Here is a 17,869-nt window from a genome sequence, read left to right as displayed (position 1 = left end):
CATAAATAATTATTTTTTTTACAATCTTACAATAAATTTGAACTTGAGAAAAATTTTAAAAAAATAAATTTTTTATAACTTAAGCCATAGACACGTATTTTAAGAACAAAATTGTAGTGGAGTCGTAGAATTTTGTTCTGAGAAACAAAAATATATTTTAAAATATAATATAATCAGATGGAATCGATTACACCAATAGGGCTTTAAATAATGGTTCCAAATATTACTGGATAGCCCATTTGGATTTTTATTGTAACCCAAGCCAACCCACCGAAAAAATACAGATGATATTTAAAAATATATTCTAATTTGGCCCAAAATAGATAGAAAATCTGGACCGTCCTTTTACGAGAAACAGTTGTCTGAGGTTTGACTGACACAGCGTCAATAGTCCTGATAAGCTGCTAAAAAACAAAAACAGTAACAAACTTTAAAGTTGGCATGGGAATATACGTGGATGATATTTTATTGTTCTTTTTAGATGCTACATCTCACATATAGTTATTAGATAAATTTTATTAGATTATTCAACAATATGAAATAATATTTCAAGAGAAAAAAATAATTATTGATACTTTAGAAATTGATTTTTAAGCATGCATTTAAAAGATGGATAGTATATATGTTAATATTTTACTGTTCTTTTTAAATATCACATTTCATACACAGTTATTAGATAAATTTTAGCAAATTGTTCAATAATATGAGATAATGTTCTGAGAGAAAAAGATGATCATTGGTGCTTTAGAAATTAATTTTTTAAGCGTGCATTTGAAAGATAGACAATACATAATTCAATCTCATATTGTTAAAACACTTGTAGATTTCTCAGATGAAAATCATTCCAAGAAGCAAGTACAATAATTCCTTGGTATAGTCAATTACATGAGTGAATTCCTCTCAGATCTTACACAATTAACTTATCCTTTTAGACAAATGTTAAAGAAAGAATCACTTACGTGGTCTCAAAAATAAACAAAAGTAGTACAAACATTTAATATAAAGGTACAGTCACTTCTTATTTTAAAGATTCCTTCAGATGAAAAAAAGATATTATAGATAGATGTAAATGAACAATTTTGGTCAGTAATTCTTTAAAAAAAAAAAGATAAAACCAGACAGATATTTGATTACAAGAATGGTAAATTTAAATATTCGAAACTTCAATTTCTATTTGAATTCCTGGAAGACATCTGGTTGGATGGTTAGGGTGAAGAGATTATGAAGGTTTTTCTAAGGTCTGAAATAACTTTCAAACTTTATACCTTTTCACTAAGTCTTAAATCTGGCATACTAGTTATGACATCAAAACCAATAACAAGATCTTTTTAGGAAAGTAAAGATCCTGAAATTTTTTTAGTTATTTGATAACTTGAAAAAATCTGAAGGGTAATAAGGTTGCTAATAAAGTCTGTACATAATACATTCTCATCAGCGGTCTTGAAAAATGTTTTCTATTTTTTTTAAAAGTTTTTGTGTAAGACAATAGGATTTGTTATGGTTTGGACTGCACCAGTATAAAAAAAAAGCTATGATTGTTATGGGAAGGAAATGTTTATGAGTGAAAATCTGAAATAGAGCTAGCGGTAGTTTTAGAGGTTGAAGGATTTGAATTTTTTGGAGTTCTTGGACTGTCATGTACTCGTAGCATTGATCATCTATAAATTTATCTGAGTAATCTGAGGCAGATTCAGACTCATCGTTCTCAAACTGCTTGATCATAAATAATGATATTTTATTATCTTCATCATTAAGAGAGAAGATTGATTCAAGGTCATCATTAGAGAGATTAATACCAAAGATATTAGTAATGTCTTAAATCATCTTGACTGATCTTTTATTTAACTTTACGTAGTTTTTTGCAAAATGTTTTAGTTTTTCACAAAGAAAACATTTTAAACTTTTGATCTTTAGGTTTCTCTTATTTCTTACAAACTTGAATCTTTAGAACTTTGTGAGCATTTCTGCTTTTTTGAACAATTTTCTAGATCTGGAAAAATGTGAGTTTTTGGAAAGTCTGAATTTTCTAAAATGCTTCGTTTTCTTGTGATTGCAAACACACGTTAAGTCCTTAGAATAACATTTGATTTGGAGTCCAGAAAAAACGTAGGAGCATAGTTTCTCTAACTTTTTAGAATTGTTCACCAAGTTTTTAATGTATCTATGCTCTTTGTAAATCTTATCAAGGGCTTTCAACATCATCTTGTAAATATCTCCAAGGTTCATGGTTCTAACATCAAGAGATCTGAGATTTAGTCATGTCTTTATTTGTTGTGCAAGTTCTTCTAGAACAAGATGAAAAAAACTTGCTTCAGGTTGACATCATCAAATCCACCAAATATATAAAAATACTGATGGAATTGCTAATAGTGTCTGTGAAGGTTTTTTAGATTGAGAGAACAACATTTTAACTTGAAGAATTGTTCTCTGATCTTTTTCAATTTATGAGTTTCTTGGCCATAAAAAATTACTGCAAATTGAGATACAGCTTCTGTAATGGTTGGGCCTTAAAGAAATTAGAGTTATCTATATTCAATAATATTGTCCCAAAAGTTTTTCAAAATTTCAACTAGTTTGAAAACAAATCTGATCAAGATTGTGTTCATCGTAACATGAAGATTGGAGTTTAGTTCAACCAATCCCCATACTAAGAATTCTTAGAATCTTGAGAGCTATTTTAAAAGAGGAATATCATCAATGGTAAAAATTGAAAACTTTGATGTTGAAAGAACTTATGTTTGTTGTGAAAGAGGGTGTTGTTCAATGTCCATTACATTAGGATTGTGGACTTCTGAATTATCATCTGAAACTTTAACTGTTGGTTCTGTCATGAAGATCTGAGGTAGTGCTGGCTCATCTGAATCATTAATATCATTTGAGTCAATTAAATCATCCAATTTGTCCGGGGAGACTATTGAATCAGCGACAAAAATATAAGGAAAGATATCTTTAAGAAAAAATTAATGGAGATTGTCTTGTGCTATCTGATGAATTATTTCTGAAAGGAAAGTTTTTAGCAAAACATATTTATTATATGAGGATTCTAAAATTTTTTCAAACTTGGTTAAAACTTTTTTCAAATTTACTTCAAACTTACTTGTTCCTTCGTAGAGAAGGAGCTTCCAATTTATATATGAAAAAAGTAAAAGAATAGTAACCTAATAGGTTGAAATCATGATTAAAGTCATAACTTTACAAAAGACTTGACATAAAGCTACAATTATCTTTAAAAAACAAAGATAACTCATCAATAATATGACATAAAATAGACATGATTTAATTAAAAGTAGACTAGACATAAAATTAGATGAGACTTGACATAAAGTTGTCTTGATGTGAAGGCATCACCATCAACTTTTGGAGTCTTCTGGAGAAACTAAAAATTATCACACCTAATTATAAATAATTAAACTGAAACATGAAATCTTTTGTCTGAAAACACCATGACTGGATTTCTCACTGAATCATCTTTATTTTGAAAAATCTTTAAGGTACTAGAGAACTAGACAATCATCTACCCATTGGAAGAGTTCTTGTTCAAAATCATCAGGGTCTAAATCACAACATTGGAATAAGTGATTGTAGATCCTGTGTTCAAATCTTGCTCTAAGCCTGGAAAAATCTTCTTCATTTTGCCAGTAAAAGTTTGTTGGAAGTTAGGTTAGCTCAGAAGGGATGTGGAGATCAAAATAAACAAGTTTCTGAGATAAGTCACTCTACCATGTGTTGTAGGGTGATTTAGGGGTTCAATGCGTCAGGTGATTGTGTAATTTTTGAATATATTCTAGAAGGTACTACCACTATAGTTTCTTTTTGAAAGGAAAAGTTCTGCAGAGATTGAGATGTTGATTTTATAATCTCTTTAACAAGAGCTTGTACTCATGAGCATATAAGAAGATAAATTTGTACAGGGAGTATAGATTGCACACATACATGTCAAAGTGGGGTTGAAAGAGGACAAAATTATCATAGAGTTCACAAGGGCGATGGAATAAAAAGATAACATGATAACTTTATGAAAAGTGTTAGGTGACAGAATACCATGTATGTAGGAGTATAAACCACTTCAAAAAAATTTTTAGATAAATATATATTTCATAAAAGAAATCATTATTGACAAAGTTACCTGTGACAAAATTAAGTTCAAAGAAGTTAAACTCAATGATAATGGTGTAGAGTTGGCATAAATATCATAAGAGAACCAAAACTTCTTTGAATAAACCTGTTGTATGAAAGATTTGAAACACGTGCAAAAAAAGAAATTGAAGGTGAAAACCAATGAGTCTAATGCCATGATTAGCTCTTTTTCTGATAAGTATAACCTGTATCTTGTAAATAAAATTATGAACACATTTTTCAATTATCTTTCTTGCAATGATCTGCTGAATTTCTAAATAAAGGTTGTAAATTGAAAAAATTGGTTGAAAAGTTGGATCTAGAACAAAGGGTTTATATTTTGAATTATATAGGTAAGGATAGAGAAAAGGATTAGTTACTGTTTGAAAAACATGATCAAAAAAATGTGAAGGTAAAGGTAAGAAAGTCATTATAGAAATAACTAAAATAATTTGCAAGGAGTTCGAAGGAGGTTTTGAAGTAGGTTTGGTAAGCATCTGGGAGGATGTTATCTTTACTTTTTATATGTGCTGTGGTGAATGAATATTGTGAGAACCATTGAGAAAGTTTGAGCAACTGTACATTTGACATTTGTTTTTTCTTAAAATTAAACATTTGATTAAAGGCTGACATATCTAATTCCACAGATATCCAATGAGGTGAAATTCAAATCTTTGGATTTCATAGTTTACAGTTAAAATTTCTTTTAGTGTAGAGTGATAATAAAGTTTCAAATATTTGAATCTACCACTCTTGTAACCACATATCTAACTGGTTCCATCTTTTTCTTCTAAAAGAATTGCTAACCAAAATTGTTTACTTTCATTTGTTTGCAATATCTTTTTTCTATCTGAAGAAATCTTTAAAGTTGAAAGGGACTGTGCTTTTATATTCAATATCTGTACTACTTTTGTCTGCTTTTGAGATCACATGGGTGGCTTTTTCTTTAATATATGTTTGAGATGAGTTAACTGTATAAAATCTGAGAGAAATTCAATCATGTAATTGACTACATCAAGAAATTATTGTACTTGTTTTTTGGAAAAGAAGGAACAAGTAAGCTTGAAGTAAGTTTAAAAAAAGTTTAGAATCCTTTTATAATAAATATGTTTGGCTAAAAACTCTCTTCTTTTTTGGTAATTTCTTCATCCTTTTTCCATAGTTAAAGTTTTAGTTTCATGTTTTTTCAATATATTTCATAGTTTACAGTAATACAAGTTGAGTATGCTCTATAGTTATCATAATATTATGAATCTTTTGTATAAAAAATTCTTGTAAAACTATTAAACAGATCATTGATCCACTCTCTCAGCAAAGAAAAGTTACTATACCAAGATCATATTAAAATAAGTTATTATAGTGAAAGGCATCTCTCTATAAAAGTCAGGCCATTAATTCGATATTAAACCAGAAGGGCGCTAGAGTCTTAAACATCGACTAAAAGACCTTGATTATATATCTGATCTATGGACCACTTATGTTTGGTATTATCTTGATAAAACAACCGATCCGTATACTGTTGAAATAACATCAAATAGTATTGTCATGACTCTACCATCCGAAAAATCCATAACTAAAGTCGTAAATTACCAAAGTCTTGGCACTACTATCTGTCACTATGTTAGAATGGTATCAAAGCTTGGAGAAAGAAATATTCTTGGATTGCTAATTTGAAATGATCTAAGTTCATGTTTGAATTACTTGCTTTTGTGGGATTGACATTTTCATCTTTTTTTTTAAAAAAAAGTAATGAAAAATTTAAAGTTTTTCCAAAGAGGTTGATTGCATTTTTGAAGAAATTATAAATGATTTTCTGCATAAGAAAAGTGAATAAATTTTTCATTTTGCTCATCATTAAAGAAGAAGATTGATTCAAGATCATCATAAAAAAAATTAATACCAAAGATATTAGCAATGTCTTGGATTATCTTGATTGATCTTTTGTCTGACTTTGTACAATTCTTTGCAAAATGTCTTGATTTTGCACAGAAAAAATATTTTAAACTTTTGAACTTTGGGTCTCTCTTCTTTCTTGCAAAGTTAAATCTTTGGAATCTTTTAGGCATTTTTTCTTTTTTGAACAATTTTTTAGATTTGGAGAAATATGAGTTTATGAGAAGTTTGAATTTTCTAAAATGCTTCTTTTTCTTATGATTACAAAGAAATGTGGAGTCCTTAAAAGAACATTTGATTTAGAATCCAAAAAAAGAGTATGAGCATGGTTTCTTTAACTTTTTGAAGTTGTTCACCAAGTCCTTGTCAAAGGCTTTCAACATCATTTTGTAAATATCTCCAAGATTCATGGTTCTAAATTTGTTCACTTTTCCTGTGCAGAAAACAATTCAAAATTCCTCTAGAAATGCAACCACTATTTTTGGAAAAACCTTGAATTTTTCATTACCCTTCCCTTCAAAAAGATGAAAATGCCAATCCCACAAAAGTAAATCATTCAAACATAAACCCAAATCATTTCAAACTGACAATCCAAGAATGTTCCCTTTTCTAAGCTCAAAGATTAATTGAATCAACATCTTTTTCACGGGCATGTGAAGCATTTTATGTCAACAAACATTCAAAATAAGTTCGTGAAAAATTAAGATTGGTAATTAATTACAAGCCTCTTAACATTTTTCTTACAAATGATAAATTTCCCTTTCAAACAAAAAAAATATTATTTGCAAATTTGACAAATGCAAAAATCTTCTTTAAGTTTGACCTGAAAGCAAGATTTTGATAATTAGATATACATCAATAAGACAGATACAAAATGATGTTTTGCATTCCTTAACACCATTTTCAGTGGACAGTTATGCCTTTTGGATTAAAAGTTGTTCTTTCATAGTTCCAGAAAGTAATGACGAAGATATTTACTCCCATTCTTAATAATGTATTGATTTACATTGATGATATCTTACTATTCTCTTCAGTGTCACATCTCATACATAATTATTGGATAAGTTCCAACAGATTATTCAACAAAATGAGATAATACTCTCAGAGAAAAAGATGATAATTGGCACCTCAAAAACTGATTTCTTACGCATGCATTTAAAAAATAAACAGTACATAGCTCAATCTCACATTGCTCAAACACTTGCAAAATCTTTTCAAAAAATAAGTATAACAATTCCTTGGTGTAGTTAATTACATGAATGAATTCCTCTTAAATCTTGCACAATTAACACATCTTCTCAAACAAATGTTAAAAAAATAAACCACCCACTTGGTCCCAAAAGCAAACAAAAGTAGTACAGACATTGAAGATAAGAGTACAATCACTTCTAACTTTAAAGATTTCTTCAGATAAAAAAAGAATACTGCAAACAGATGCAAGTGAATAATTTTGGTCAACAATCCTTTTAGAAGAAAAAAATGAAACCAAATAGATATGTGGTTATAAAAGTGATAGATTCAAATATTCGAAACTTTATTATCACTCTACACTAAAAGAAATTTTAGCTGTAAAGTATAAAATCCAAATATTTGAATTTCACCTCATTAGTTATCACTTTCTTGTGAAATTAGATATGTCAACCTTCAATCAAATGTTTAATTTCAACAAGAAGCAAATGCCAAATGCACAGTTACTCAGACTTTCTCAGTGATTTTCATAATACTCATTTACCACATCACATATAAAAGGCAAAGATAACATCTTTCTAGACATGCTTACCAGACCTCCTCTAAATCCTCTTTCGAACTCCCTGTAAATTATTCTAGTCATTTTCATGATAACTTCCTTACCTTTACCTTCATCCTCTTTTAATCCTGTTCCTTAAATAGTAACTAATTTTTTTTCTCTATCCTTACCTTTATAACCCAAAATACAAATCCTTTGTTCCAAATCTAGCTTTCTAATCAATTTTTTCAGTTTACAACCTTCCTTCTAAAATTAAGTAGATTATTACAAGAAAGACAATTAAAAGACGTGCATATAATCTTATTTACAAGATGCAGGCTATACTTATCAAAAGAATAGCTGATCATGGCCTCAGACCCATTGGTTTTCACCTTCAATTTTTTTTCTACACCTATTCCAAATCCCTCATACAGCAGGCTTATTCAAAGAAGCTTTGGTTCTCTTATGGTATTTATGCCAACTCTATACCATTGCCATTGAGTTTAACTCCTTTGAACTCAATTTTGCCACAGTCACCTTTTGCTAATAATGATTTCCTTTATGAAATACATATTTATCTAGAAAATTTCTTGAAGTGGTTTAAACCCCTTCACACATGGTATTCTCCCACCAAATACCTTCTACAAAATTATCATGTTATCTTCTTGTTCCACTGCCTTTGTGAACTCCATGATGATTTTACCATCTTTCAACCTCACTTTGACATGTATGTGTGCAAACTATATTTCCTGTACAAATCTATATTCATATATGTTCATAAGTACAAGCTTTTGTTAAAGAGACTGTAAAATCAACATCCCAATCCCTACAGAACTTCCCAGAACCATGATGGTGGTACCCTTCAGAATATATCCAAAAATTACACAATTACCTAACACATTGGACCCCTGAACCACCCTACAACAATGGTGGAGTGACTTATCTCAAAAACTTGTTAACTTTGATCTTCACATCCCTTTTGAGCTAGCCCAACTTCTAACAAATCCTTACAGGCAAAATGAAGAAGCTTTCTCCAAACTTAGAGCAAAATTAGAACACAGGATCTACAATCACCTATTTCAATGTTGTGATTCAGACCCTGATGATTTGAACAAAAACTATTCCAATAAGTAGATGATTATCTAGAGCTTGAGTACCTTGAAGATTTCTCAAAATAAAGATAATACAGTAAAAAATCCAATTATGATGCTCCCAGACAAAAGATTTTCTATTTCAGTCCATTTATGTATAATTACGTGTGATAATTTTCAGTTTCTCTAGAAGACTCCAAGCCCTCACATCAAGATAACTTTTATGTCAAATCTCATCCAATTTTATGTCTAATCTACTTTTAGTCAAGTCATGTCTACTTTATGTCATGTTATTAACGAGTCATCTTTACTTTTTTAAAGTAACTTTAGCTTTATGTCAAGTCTTTTGTAAGAGTATGACTTTAATCATGACTTTGTCATATTAAGTTACTATTCTTTTACTTTTTTCATGTATAAATTATAAGCTCATTCTCTAAGAAGGAATAAGTTCTAACCAAGTTTAAAAAAAGTTTAGAATCCTCCTATATGATAAATATATTTGGCTAAAAACTCTCCTCTATTTTAGTAATTCATTCCTCTTTCTTCCATTAAAGTTTTAGTTTCATGTTTCTTCAATCTATTTCATAGTTTGCAGTGATACAAGTTAAATATGTTCTGCAGTTGCCATAGTATTATGAATTTTTTGCATCAAAAATTCTTGTAAAACTGTTAAACAGATCATTGATCCATTCCTTTAGCCAAAGAAAAATTACTGCACTAAAACCATACTGAAATAAATTAATGTAGTGAAAGACATATCTCCATAAAAGTCAAATCACTAGTTTGAAATTAAGCCAAGAAGACGCCAGAGTTTTAAACACCAGCCAGAATACCTTGGTTATATGTTTGATCTATGGATCGCTTATGTTTGGTATTATTTTGATAGGGCAACCGATCCGTACGTTGTTGAAATAGTATCAGATAGTATTGTCATGACTCTACCACCCTGAGAGCCCAAAAAGAAATATTGTTATGAAGGAGCATTGTAAAAAGCTTTCTTCACTAAACTGCTTTGCGTTCTGTCTTCTTTGTAAGAGATTACAACAAATAAGAAATACGTAAAACTCTGATGCTACTTCTTACGAAGAATTAGGTAAAGCTATGATACCACTTATTACGAGCTAATATTTTTAATGAAAAAAAGTCTATTAAAGAGAGAAAAACTTGTCATAGACTGATATTTTTAATAAATAAGATATGAAGATACGAATTTTAATATTTTATACAATACAAATACACGAATCATTAAGTTTACCCTTGACTTATAAGCCATTCTCGTTTCTTTCTAATGTAAGGTTCGTGACATTGGCACTTCATACAGCGTGGTAAGACAAACAGTTACAATTCTCTATCATAATGAAGGGAAAGTGGAATGTGGAGGTTCTCAAGGTTGGCTAAACCTGTATTATTAGCAGGTGAAGTATTATTAAGGTTCTTATGAATACGATTAAATTCCACACCAAGCTTTGACAGCTCTAAAGCTTTGGCTCAATAGGTTGTGCTTACAATGATAACGCTATCACAAAACCATGCAGTAGAAAGAATTCAATTCAGCATATTTGATTAGTGCATATCAGTAACCTATTTTCAACCCCCATGAAAAGAAAAGTGTTTCCTTTACGACTAAACATCCAAAACCAAGATTTTATTACCTGACGTTAGGTACAAGCTACAGAATTCCAGACCAAATGTGGTTAGTAGGGCAGGTTTCCTTCAGGAAGCTCCCAATTATCATCTTCATCATCAACTTTCTTCTTAGGGGTTTCCTTTTTGGCTTGTGCTGAAACCTTAGGTTGCGGCCGTCTAACAATAAACAAAACAGATCATCTGGTAAGCTATCATTGGATATTTATTATCCAAAATTCTTTAAAACTGTAGGGTAATGGTCATCACAAAATAATAACAAACCGCAAAGAGCGTGCATCACATAAAGGAACACAACAGAATACTAAAAGTAGTACAGGTATAACTCACTCAAATGTCGAAACTTTATAAGCATGAAAGCAAACAAACTAACAGAACAGATAATACAAGATACTATGCTCCCTAGTCAAACACCGCAGAAGCCAACAAGAATGGGAGGTGGGCAAGGGAAACTATCTTTGAACATATTCAAAGGGGAAGTGAGCATCAAAACTGAAAGAAGAAAAGATGCAAGAAAATTTAGAATTATATAATGGTTGAGAGCGAGTTAGAGCTCCCATCGACGTTCACAACTTCGAAATACTGTTTAAAGCCTGCAAGTTAAATGTTTCAGATATGACAGTTCCATATTTAGTTAAAACCCACCTCAAGCATGTTACCCAATCTCAAGCCCCAAATTTTCTTCTAACTCCTAAAGGTTGCTAAAACCTCTGAAAACTTTATGTATGTAGACTGTACTCTAGAATTACATCCTATGGCACTGCAGCTTATCAGCAAAAGCATTCATTTATTCAAGTAATTTATTAAGCAGAAGAAATGACATGATTTTCATGTCAAAATAGAGGGCTCAACTATTAGTTTATTAATGAACAATGGTAAGACAAATAAATACACTCACTTTTACTACCAATCTCAATCACCATTATGATTGCCTACTTAACCTTCCAAACAATTGCACAATAGAGACAAATAATCATCCCTTCTCAATCTTCCTTTCTTTGTTCTTTCTCAAATTCCCCCAACTCCATGCTCCAAGGTTTGAATGATAAGTGTGTTTTAACTTTCTCTTCTTGTTAATCTCAACTAACCAATACATCATCTGTCGCACCTGGAAAATCAGACTTTCACCATGTATTCTATGAAGAAACAGGCACCATCAAGGAACCAGAAACAAAAAAGCGATAACTCAGGCAAAAAGCCCCCAAGCTGTCAAAATCAGGAGACCAAACACAGGAAACAAAATCTGTCCAAAGCTTCACAACAGGAATAGTAGCAGAAAGCATATTTGACAGGAGTAAAAGATCATAATCCAATCCAAGATTTTGAAAATTCCCCAAAATCATAACATCAAATTCAAAAGCAGATAAAAAACCACCAAACTGCTTCCTTTTGGTTGCTTTAAAACTATGAAAGAAAACAAGAGAAAACAAATAAATGGACGGAAAGCAAACAAACCTTTTGCGGTTCCTTTTAGAAGCCTCTCTTTTTTTACGCTTCCTTTTGTCCTGTGAATTCTCAAAGAACCTCCTCCTTCTGCATTCCTGGAGAATACCCGCCTTAAACACGGCTCTTCTGAACCGAGCTAACAGCCTCTCCTCGGGCTCATTCTCCTCCACCACGACCTGAACATTATAGCAACCCGATTTGAAGAACAGGGTATTTGCATATGCAAAGGATGGGCATGTTATAGCGGCGATCTCATCAGCTGTTGTCAAAGAGGACGAAAGACAAGTTGATGATGATGTTGGTTTGGGGTCCAGGATGGAAACCAGTGGGGCAAAACCTGATGATTTTCTGGGGAGTTGGAGAGTTGGTGGTGGTGAGCGGAGGGAAGGGGAGTTTGGTGGTGGCTGCGGAGGGAGGAGGGAGGAAAGTGATTTGGAGAGAGAAGAGAGGGAAAAAGCCATGGATGATTGTTGTCGCTTTGGGGTTGGGCTTTTGTTTCTGGCTTCGAGAATTTTGAGGGCAGGGATGTTGAATGTTGGGTCCCATGTTGGATTCGCTGCAACAGCATTTGTCCTATTCACTGTATGATTAGGGGTCACCCTGTCGAAGGTCCAAAAGGAAAATCAGGAAAGGAAAATTGTGACCGATTCAAGCGGCTCATTGAAAAATACTAGTGATGCAAGGAGACTTGCAGGATTGCTGGAGAGCTAGGTCACCACTTTAGGGTGTTAACAATTAGCTTTAATCAAATTAATTATTCGAATCAATTTAATTTGATTAATTAATTAATTATTAAATTTTTTTATTGATTAATGAAAATAATTTTAAAAAAATTTAATTTTTTGTTAGTCCAATTCAAAAATCAAATTAATCAAAATTTTAACTGTAATATAAAAACATCCAAATATAAAATAAAAATATATGAAATGAATTAAGTTATTAGAGTTTTTAATATAATATTTTGACATTTAAATATTTAGTGAATAATTTTATTTAATTTATTTAAAATATAAAAAATTAAGAATTTAAAATACAATTTAAATATATTTATTATTTGATTAAACAAAAAAAATAACTTAACTAACCCAATTAAATTCAACCGATTATCTTTTGAAATTAATAAACTCGATTCTATTAACAAAAATAAAATAATTTAATTAATTTAATTTTAATTTAATCAAACTAACCGAATAAATACTTCTAACTCTGCTCCTCGTCACAAATATTTACTTGTATCGTACAATATCTTAGCAGAGATAATGATGGTTTTTGTATAGAATCAAACCTTCTTGTTCAATAACAGGAAATTAAAATCAACCACAATTGAAATGTTGCAGTTTGAATTCATATTCATCCATATGACTTGAGGATTTAAACTGCCTTCTTACAATGATCTACTGCACTGAAAACATAAATTCTGCTTCCCTTCTCCGAACTCAAATCTGGACTTAAAAAGGAAAAGGAAAAAAAATTTGGCTTAGAACAGAACATACCAAATTCTAGGTTGATCTGCAGTTCCAAAACAGTATTCCCTATTCAGAAGTCCTTATGACCCTTAGAAAACTACCATAGGCCATGCTTTGCAATATACTTTACAACATTCTCAATGCGACACAAATGACTGTGTGGTTGATTCATTCAATGAATTTTTGCACATCTTTTGCTGCCATCATCAAAAACTGAAGTCACTATCAAGAAGGCATTGGCGTTTTCACCACGGGTTCTGAAATTTCCAGTGACATGCAAGAATGTGAACATATTCTTTTGGAATTTGACTTGAAGCAATCTTCATCATTTTGTCGTCGTCCTCCCTGCAACCAAAAATGAAGAAGTGAAGAGAAGGGGAAAGAGAAGATAAGGTTTAAAAATAGTTATAAGTCCAAGTACCTGCCAAGCATAACCTAAACAACTGAAGGAAAGGATTAAACCAAGATAACCCTTGTGAGTCTATTTTATTCACTGATCCCAACTAAATTATGGTGACAATTTGTTACACAGAAGAAAAGATAAGGAAGGAATGCTAAAATAGAAGTATAATAAACTTAAACTACCAAAATAGCTCTTTTCTTCTTTTTTCGGATAACAGAGAATGACAACAGCCTCTGATTGTTTTTTAACCACTATTCATATAATATACATACATACATACATACATACATATATATATATACACTTTTAGGCGAAAAACCACCTTTCATATTTAATTAATGGAGTATCTTTTAAAGCAAACTTTTCTCCCCAATGACGTGAATGTCAAAAACAAGATGTGCAAAGTCAAACCCTTAGAAACTTTTGCTGTTTCTGTTCGAACCACACATTGCTGACTGAAAAGTGGACAATTTTATCAGAAGTTTAATATGCAAAGCAGGAGCAACCGTAACAATTAATCAACCCCAGCAGCCCATTAATAGAAGCTCAAAAGCAAAATGCAAAAGAAGATTACCAACTATGAAGGTTTTGCTTTCCGTCCAACTTGTGATACTCGCCTTAGCACTTGGGTTCCTGTCTTCATATCTCTGCAAAATAAATAATAGTCCTAAATATAGTTGCAGGGACTCAGTCAAGCGGAAAATTTTAGAAATTAGAGTTTTTACCTTTGATACAAATAATAAAGAAGATAGAAAAGAGGCAGCAGCATCAAAATCAGTATTGATGTAGCCATGTAGAGTAAATTTATTTGCTTCTGAACCAATAAAAATGAGCAATTACAAACATTAACCACATTTCTTCAACAATAAAAATAAGATAAGTTAAAATGGATTTCTACATTATTTTGAATAAATGATAATGATGTTTCCAAATTTGGTATTCTAAACAAGTAGTATTACATTTTTACTAGTCACATTTAGTTAACCTTTGAATTTATTGGAGGTTTTGTGGATATCCTAAAAAAAGAGGTAGCTAATCTAGGCATCACTGTTATGCAAGCAGCAGAATGGGATTTACGATAAAAAGTGAACCCAATCATCCATGCAAAGTTCAACTTTTAACCCCAAGTCCAAACTAAACCAATTATGATAAAAAAAACCTTACCTTGCCTCCTTTAGGGAAGGGTTTTCTTTTTCCAGAGCAAGTGTGATCATCACAAAATTGGTGCAGAAACAATTCTTCGAGTAACGGAGAATGCAACAAAAAATAAGAGATATGAGCAACAGTATGAACATACCTTTTCTAAGTAACTGGAGGATATATGTCAATACAACAGTATCAGCTTTTCAATAAGAGAAAAAAATAACAAAAGCATCCATTGATATATTCTTTGGGATATGAAAAGGCATTTATATACCATGAAGGCGGCTGGCAGAAGGACCCTGACTGACAGGAAAACAGCTATCGGCAAGACTCTGTCCACAAGAAAAAATAGATATAAATGAGGCAAAATGCTGGAATCAACATATTATGCAAGTATAATAATTAGAAACAACCTCACAAAGATGGCGATTCCTCATAGCAGCAGCAGGATTGCATTTGGTCTTGAGCAACTTGGAACCCATCACAAAATCACAATGCAATGCTCCACATAAATCAGCCAAGCACTTGGTTTGATTCTGAATTCACTTAAGCTTTATCAGCAATATTAACATGAACCATAGTTTGTTTATGAAGATTAGAGTTCTATTCACACCCTTGACAGAAAGACGTTTAGCAAACAATTTAAAATGGAATGAATTTAGTATTGGAAGAAAAAAATTTGCTTCTCTATTCATTAAAACTGATTATGTTTTCCTTATCTTTTTAAGAGGATATATATATATATATATTCATGTCAAAAGGGAGGGTAATTTTTGTTTACAGATACAGAAGCATTACTGAAAGAAACAGACATAAGATAGTAAGAGGATTGCCATAAATTGGACAATGATATCTACAATGATAGACACAGAATTACAGGAAAGCAGGCATTATGTTATAGTGCAACAAAAAAAAAAAAAACCTAATGTTCATTTCAAGACAAGGAACAGGAGTCCACATACAACATTTAGAAGATTGTAGTGCCTGTTGTCAAAATGCTGATCAAGAAATGTTTCAGCACGGAAGCTTTTCTTACAATATCCACACCGCCACTCATTTACATCCAAATGAATCTTATGCTGCTCCTGATCCCTGAAAAGATCATTGTCTGGATGAAGCCTACACTTAGTCGAAATCTGATACCCTTCTTCTTCCACAAATGGCATCAAATACTACACAGTACACATGAAACATTGCCATTAGCACTATGCAAAACAACTAAATGCAAAAAGTACTCTTTGTCAACCTACAGAAAGCACTTTGCACTTACATCCTCTATAATTTGCCAGGCTGCCCTACTTCTTTCTCTGGAACAATGTACCTCATGAGTATGATGCGGTTCCTGCTTAAGAGTGCTAAGCATAACGATAATGAACATATCAGCTGAGTAACCTCATGAAAGAAAACACTATATCTTTTGATAAATCACAACAACCGTGATCATTAGTCATTGCGAAGAAAGCAACCAATTATGAGTCAATTCAAGCTTCCATCTTCCCATTTCAAACAAATTCAGTCTTATTTACATTCATAAAGAGAAATGAAGCCAAATGTCTAGTACATGGTTACCCCAATATGACAATAGAAACAGCATTACCTCGCTGCGGCAGATTCTTCAAATGTCTGCTGTATAATATAAAACAGAAGGGAAAACAAAAAAGGTCAGGTTGGACAAACAGTGCAGCTAAGCATATTCTGATATATTCAACAATGCCCTAAACTATGCTTTGAACTTCAGACTCCATATACACAAAAATATAGGATAAGGGGTTAAAGGTGCTGGGATTTGAATTCAGAGTCAAATGATATCTTTTAGGCTTTGTTTGGTAAGAATGATGAAAAGGAGTGATGATGGAAAATTTCTTAATCCAATAGTTAAAATTTATAACCACTTTTCTACTTCGTAACTTAACCATTAGATTAATAAAATTTTCATCTCACCCCTTTCATCTTTCCTACCAAACAAAGCCTTAAAGTTGACTACATGAATCAAATGAACTAAGCTTAGGGTTTACAGAAATGGAATCATTAATCATACATATGTAACAAAAAAAAGTCAAATAAATATTTTAATACACCTAAAAAGAACTTATGAACACCTAATCTAATTAACTGGAGTTATTAGGACGTAACTAAATTAGATTAAGGAATTTAAAAAGGAATTAAAGGGAAAGGAGGTGAATTTGAAATGAGCCATCAAATGAAATTCTGGAGGCAGACAATTTTAATCTAAAAGAGAAATTAATAAACCTGGGATACAGCGTTGTGCAGCAATAGAAATTCAAGAAAGAGAATTGAAGTCATTGCTTTGGCTCTTCTCTCCATCTTCTCTCCTTTTCTTCCCCTTTCTCTCTCGGACGAGAGAATTAGAGCATTTTTCTTTGTAAAAAGAAAAAGTGAAAACCTTTTCTGGGAAAAATCCATGTTTGACTGCTCGGTTTCCTGGAATTTCACGTGGGGTCTGTTTGGGTACGGATAACTTAGTACTCATTCAAGGGATAAGGATTTCCTCGCACTGATTGAGAATTACGTCATAGGTGTTTGTTTCCAGGCCCATTCCATTTTTTTTCAACTGGGTGTTAAGGCCCATTGAGTACTAATAGGCAAGAAGTACTAGTAGTAGTCTGTGTTCTATCTCTTATCTTTTTTTCTCCTTCAAAATAAGATTTTTTGCTTTTAGGTAAGAACGTAAACGAATAAAATTTTTGATAAATCGTAAGTGAATCTATTTGTTTTTTTTTTATTTATATTAGTTTATTAACTTTAATAAATAATTTTAAATAATATTTTTATATTTATTTATTAAACGAATTAAATACTAATAAAAATTTGTTTGATTCAATTATATTCATAAATAATTTTTTTAAAATTTTATTTAAAATTTATTCATTTATTTATTATTTGTTTATAATAATAACAATAAAATTATATTTATTTTTAT

At 31.3% G+C, this 17,869-nt stretch overlaps 2 protein-coding genes across 9 annotated transcripts; both read right to left on the bottom strand.

Moving 5' to 3' along the window:
* Positions 1-113: 113 nt before the first annotated feature.
* On the bottom strand, positions 114-12,590 carry LOC111289612 (small ribosomal subunit protein bS21c-like). Of its 6 annotated transcripts, XR_016346578.1 has the most exons (4): positions 11,926-12,589; positions 10,479-10,629; positions 9,660-9,772; positions 7,199-7,433 (listed from the first exon to the last, which is right to left on the bottom strand). XR_016346578.1 is itself a non-coding variant. In XM_022880794.2 (3 exons), the coding sequence occupies exons 1-2, from the start codon at positions 12,375-12,377 to the stop codon at positions 10,521-10,523; spliced, it is 561 nt and encodes a 186-aa protein (XP_022736529.2). In that variant the 5' UTR covers positions 12,378-12,590; the 3' UTR covers positions 114-404; positions 10,479-10,520. The 6 variants fall into 6 exon arrangements, 5 of the variants coding, with proteins under 5 accessions (XP_022736529.2, XP_022736530.2, XP_022736535.2 ...); XM_022880794.2 differs by lacking the exons at positions 7,199-7,433; positions 9,660-9,772 and adding an exon at positions 114-404 and having other exon boundaries at positions 11,926-12,590; XM_022880795.2 differs by lacking the exons at positions 7,199-7,433; positions 9,660-9,772 and adding an exon at positions 114-401 and having other exon boundaries at positions 11,926-12,588.
* Positions 12,591-13,247: 657 nt separating this feature from the next.
* LOC111291023 (C2H2-like zinc finger protein) lies at positions 13,248-17,388 on the bottom strand. 3 transcript variants are annotated; one of them, XM_022882565.2, is made up of 10 exons: positions 17,179-17,388; positions 16,526-16,551; positions 16,199-16,283; positions 15,891-16,100; positions 15,342-15,464; positions 15,203-15,260; positions 14,950-15,023; positions 14,511-14,599; positions 14,360-14,432; positions 13,248-13,727 (listed from the first exon to the last, which is right to left on the bottom strand). In XM_022882565.2, exons 1-9 carry the CDS (start codon positions 17,350-17,352, stop codon positions 14,363-14,365), a joined length of 909 nt encoding a protein of 302 aa, XP_022738300.2. In that variant the 5' UTR covers positions 17,353-17,388; the 3' UTR covers positions 13,248-13,727; positions 14,360-14,362. The 3 variants fall into 3 exon arrangements, with proteins under 3 accessions (XP_022738300.2, XP_022738298.2, XP_089624622.1); XM_022882563.2 differs by having other exon boundaries at positions 16,526-16,554; positions 17,179-17,339; XM_089768496.1 differs by lacking the exon at positions 14,950-15,023 and having other exon boundaries at positions 16,526-16,554.
* Positions 17,389-17,869: the final 481 nt, after the last annotated feature.

Source organism: Durio zibethinus, chromosome 11 (assembly GCF_047325235.1).
Source record: "Durio zibethinus cultivar Kanyao isolate XHJ-2024 chromosome 11, ASM4732523v1, whole genome shotgun sequence".
NCBI classification, from domain to species: Eukaryota; Viridiplantae; Streptophyta; class Magnoliopsida; order Malvales; family Malvaceae; genus Durio; species Durio zibethinus.
Note: the sequence above shows the minus strand (reverse complement) of the source record. Positions and strands in the feature narration are given on the sequence as shown.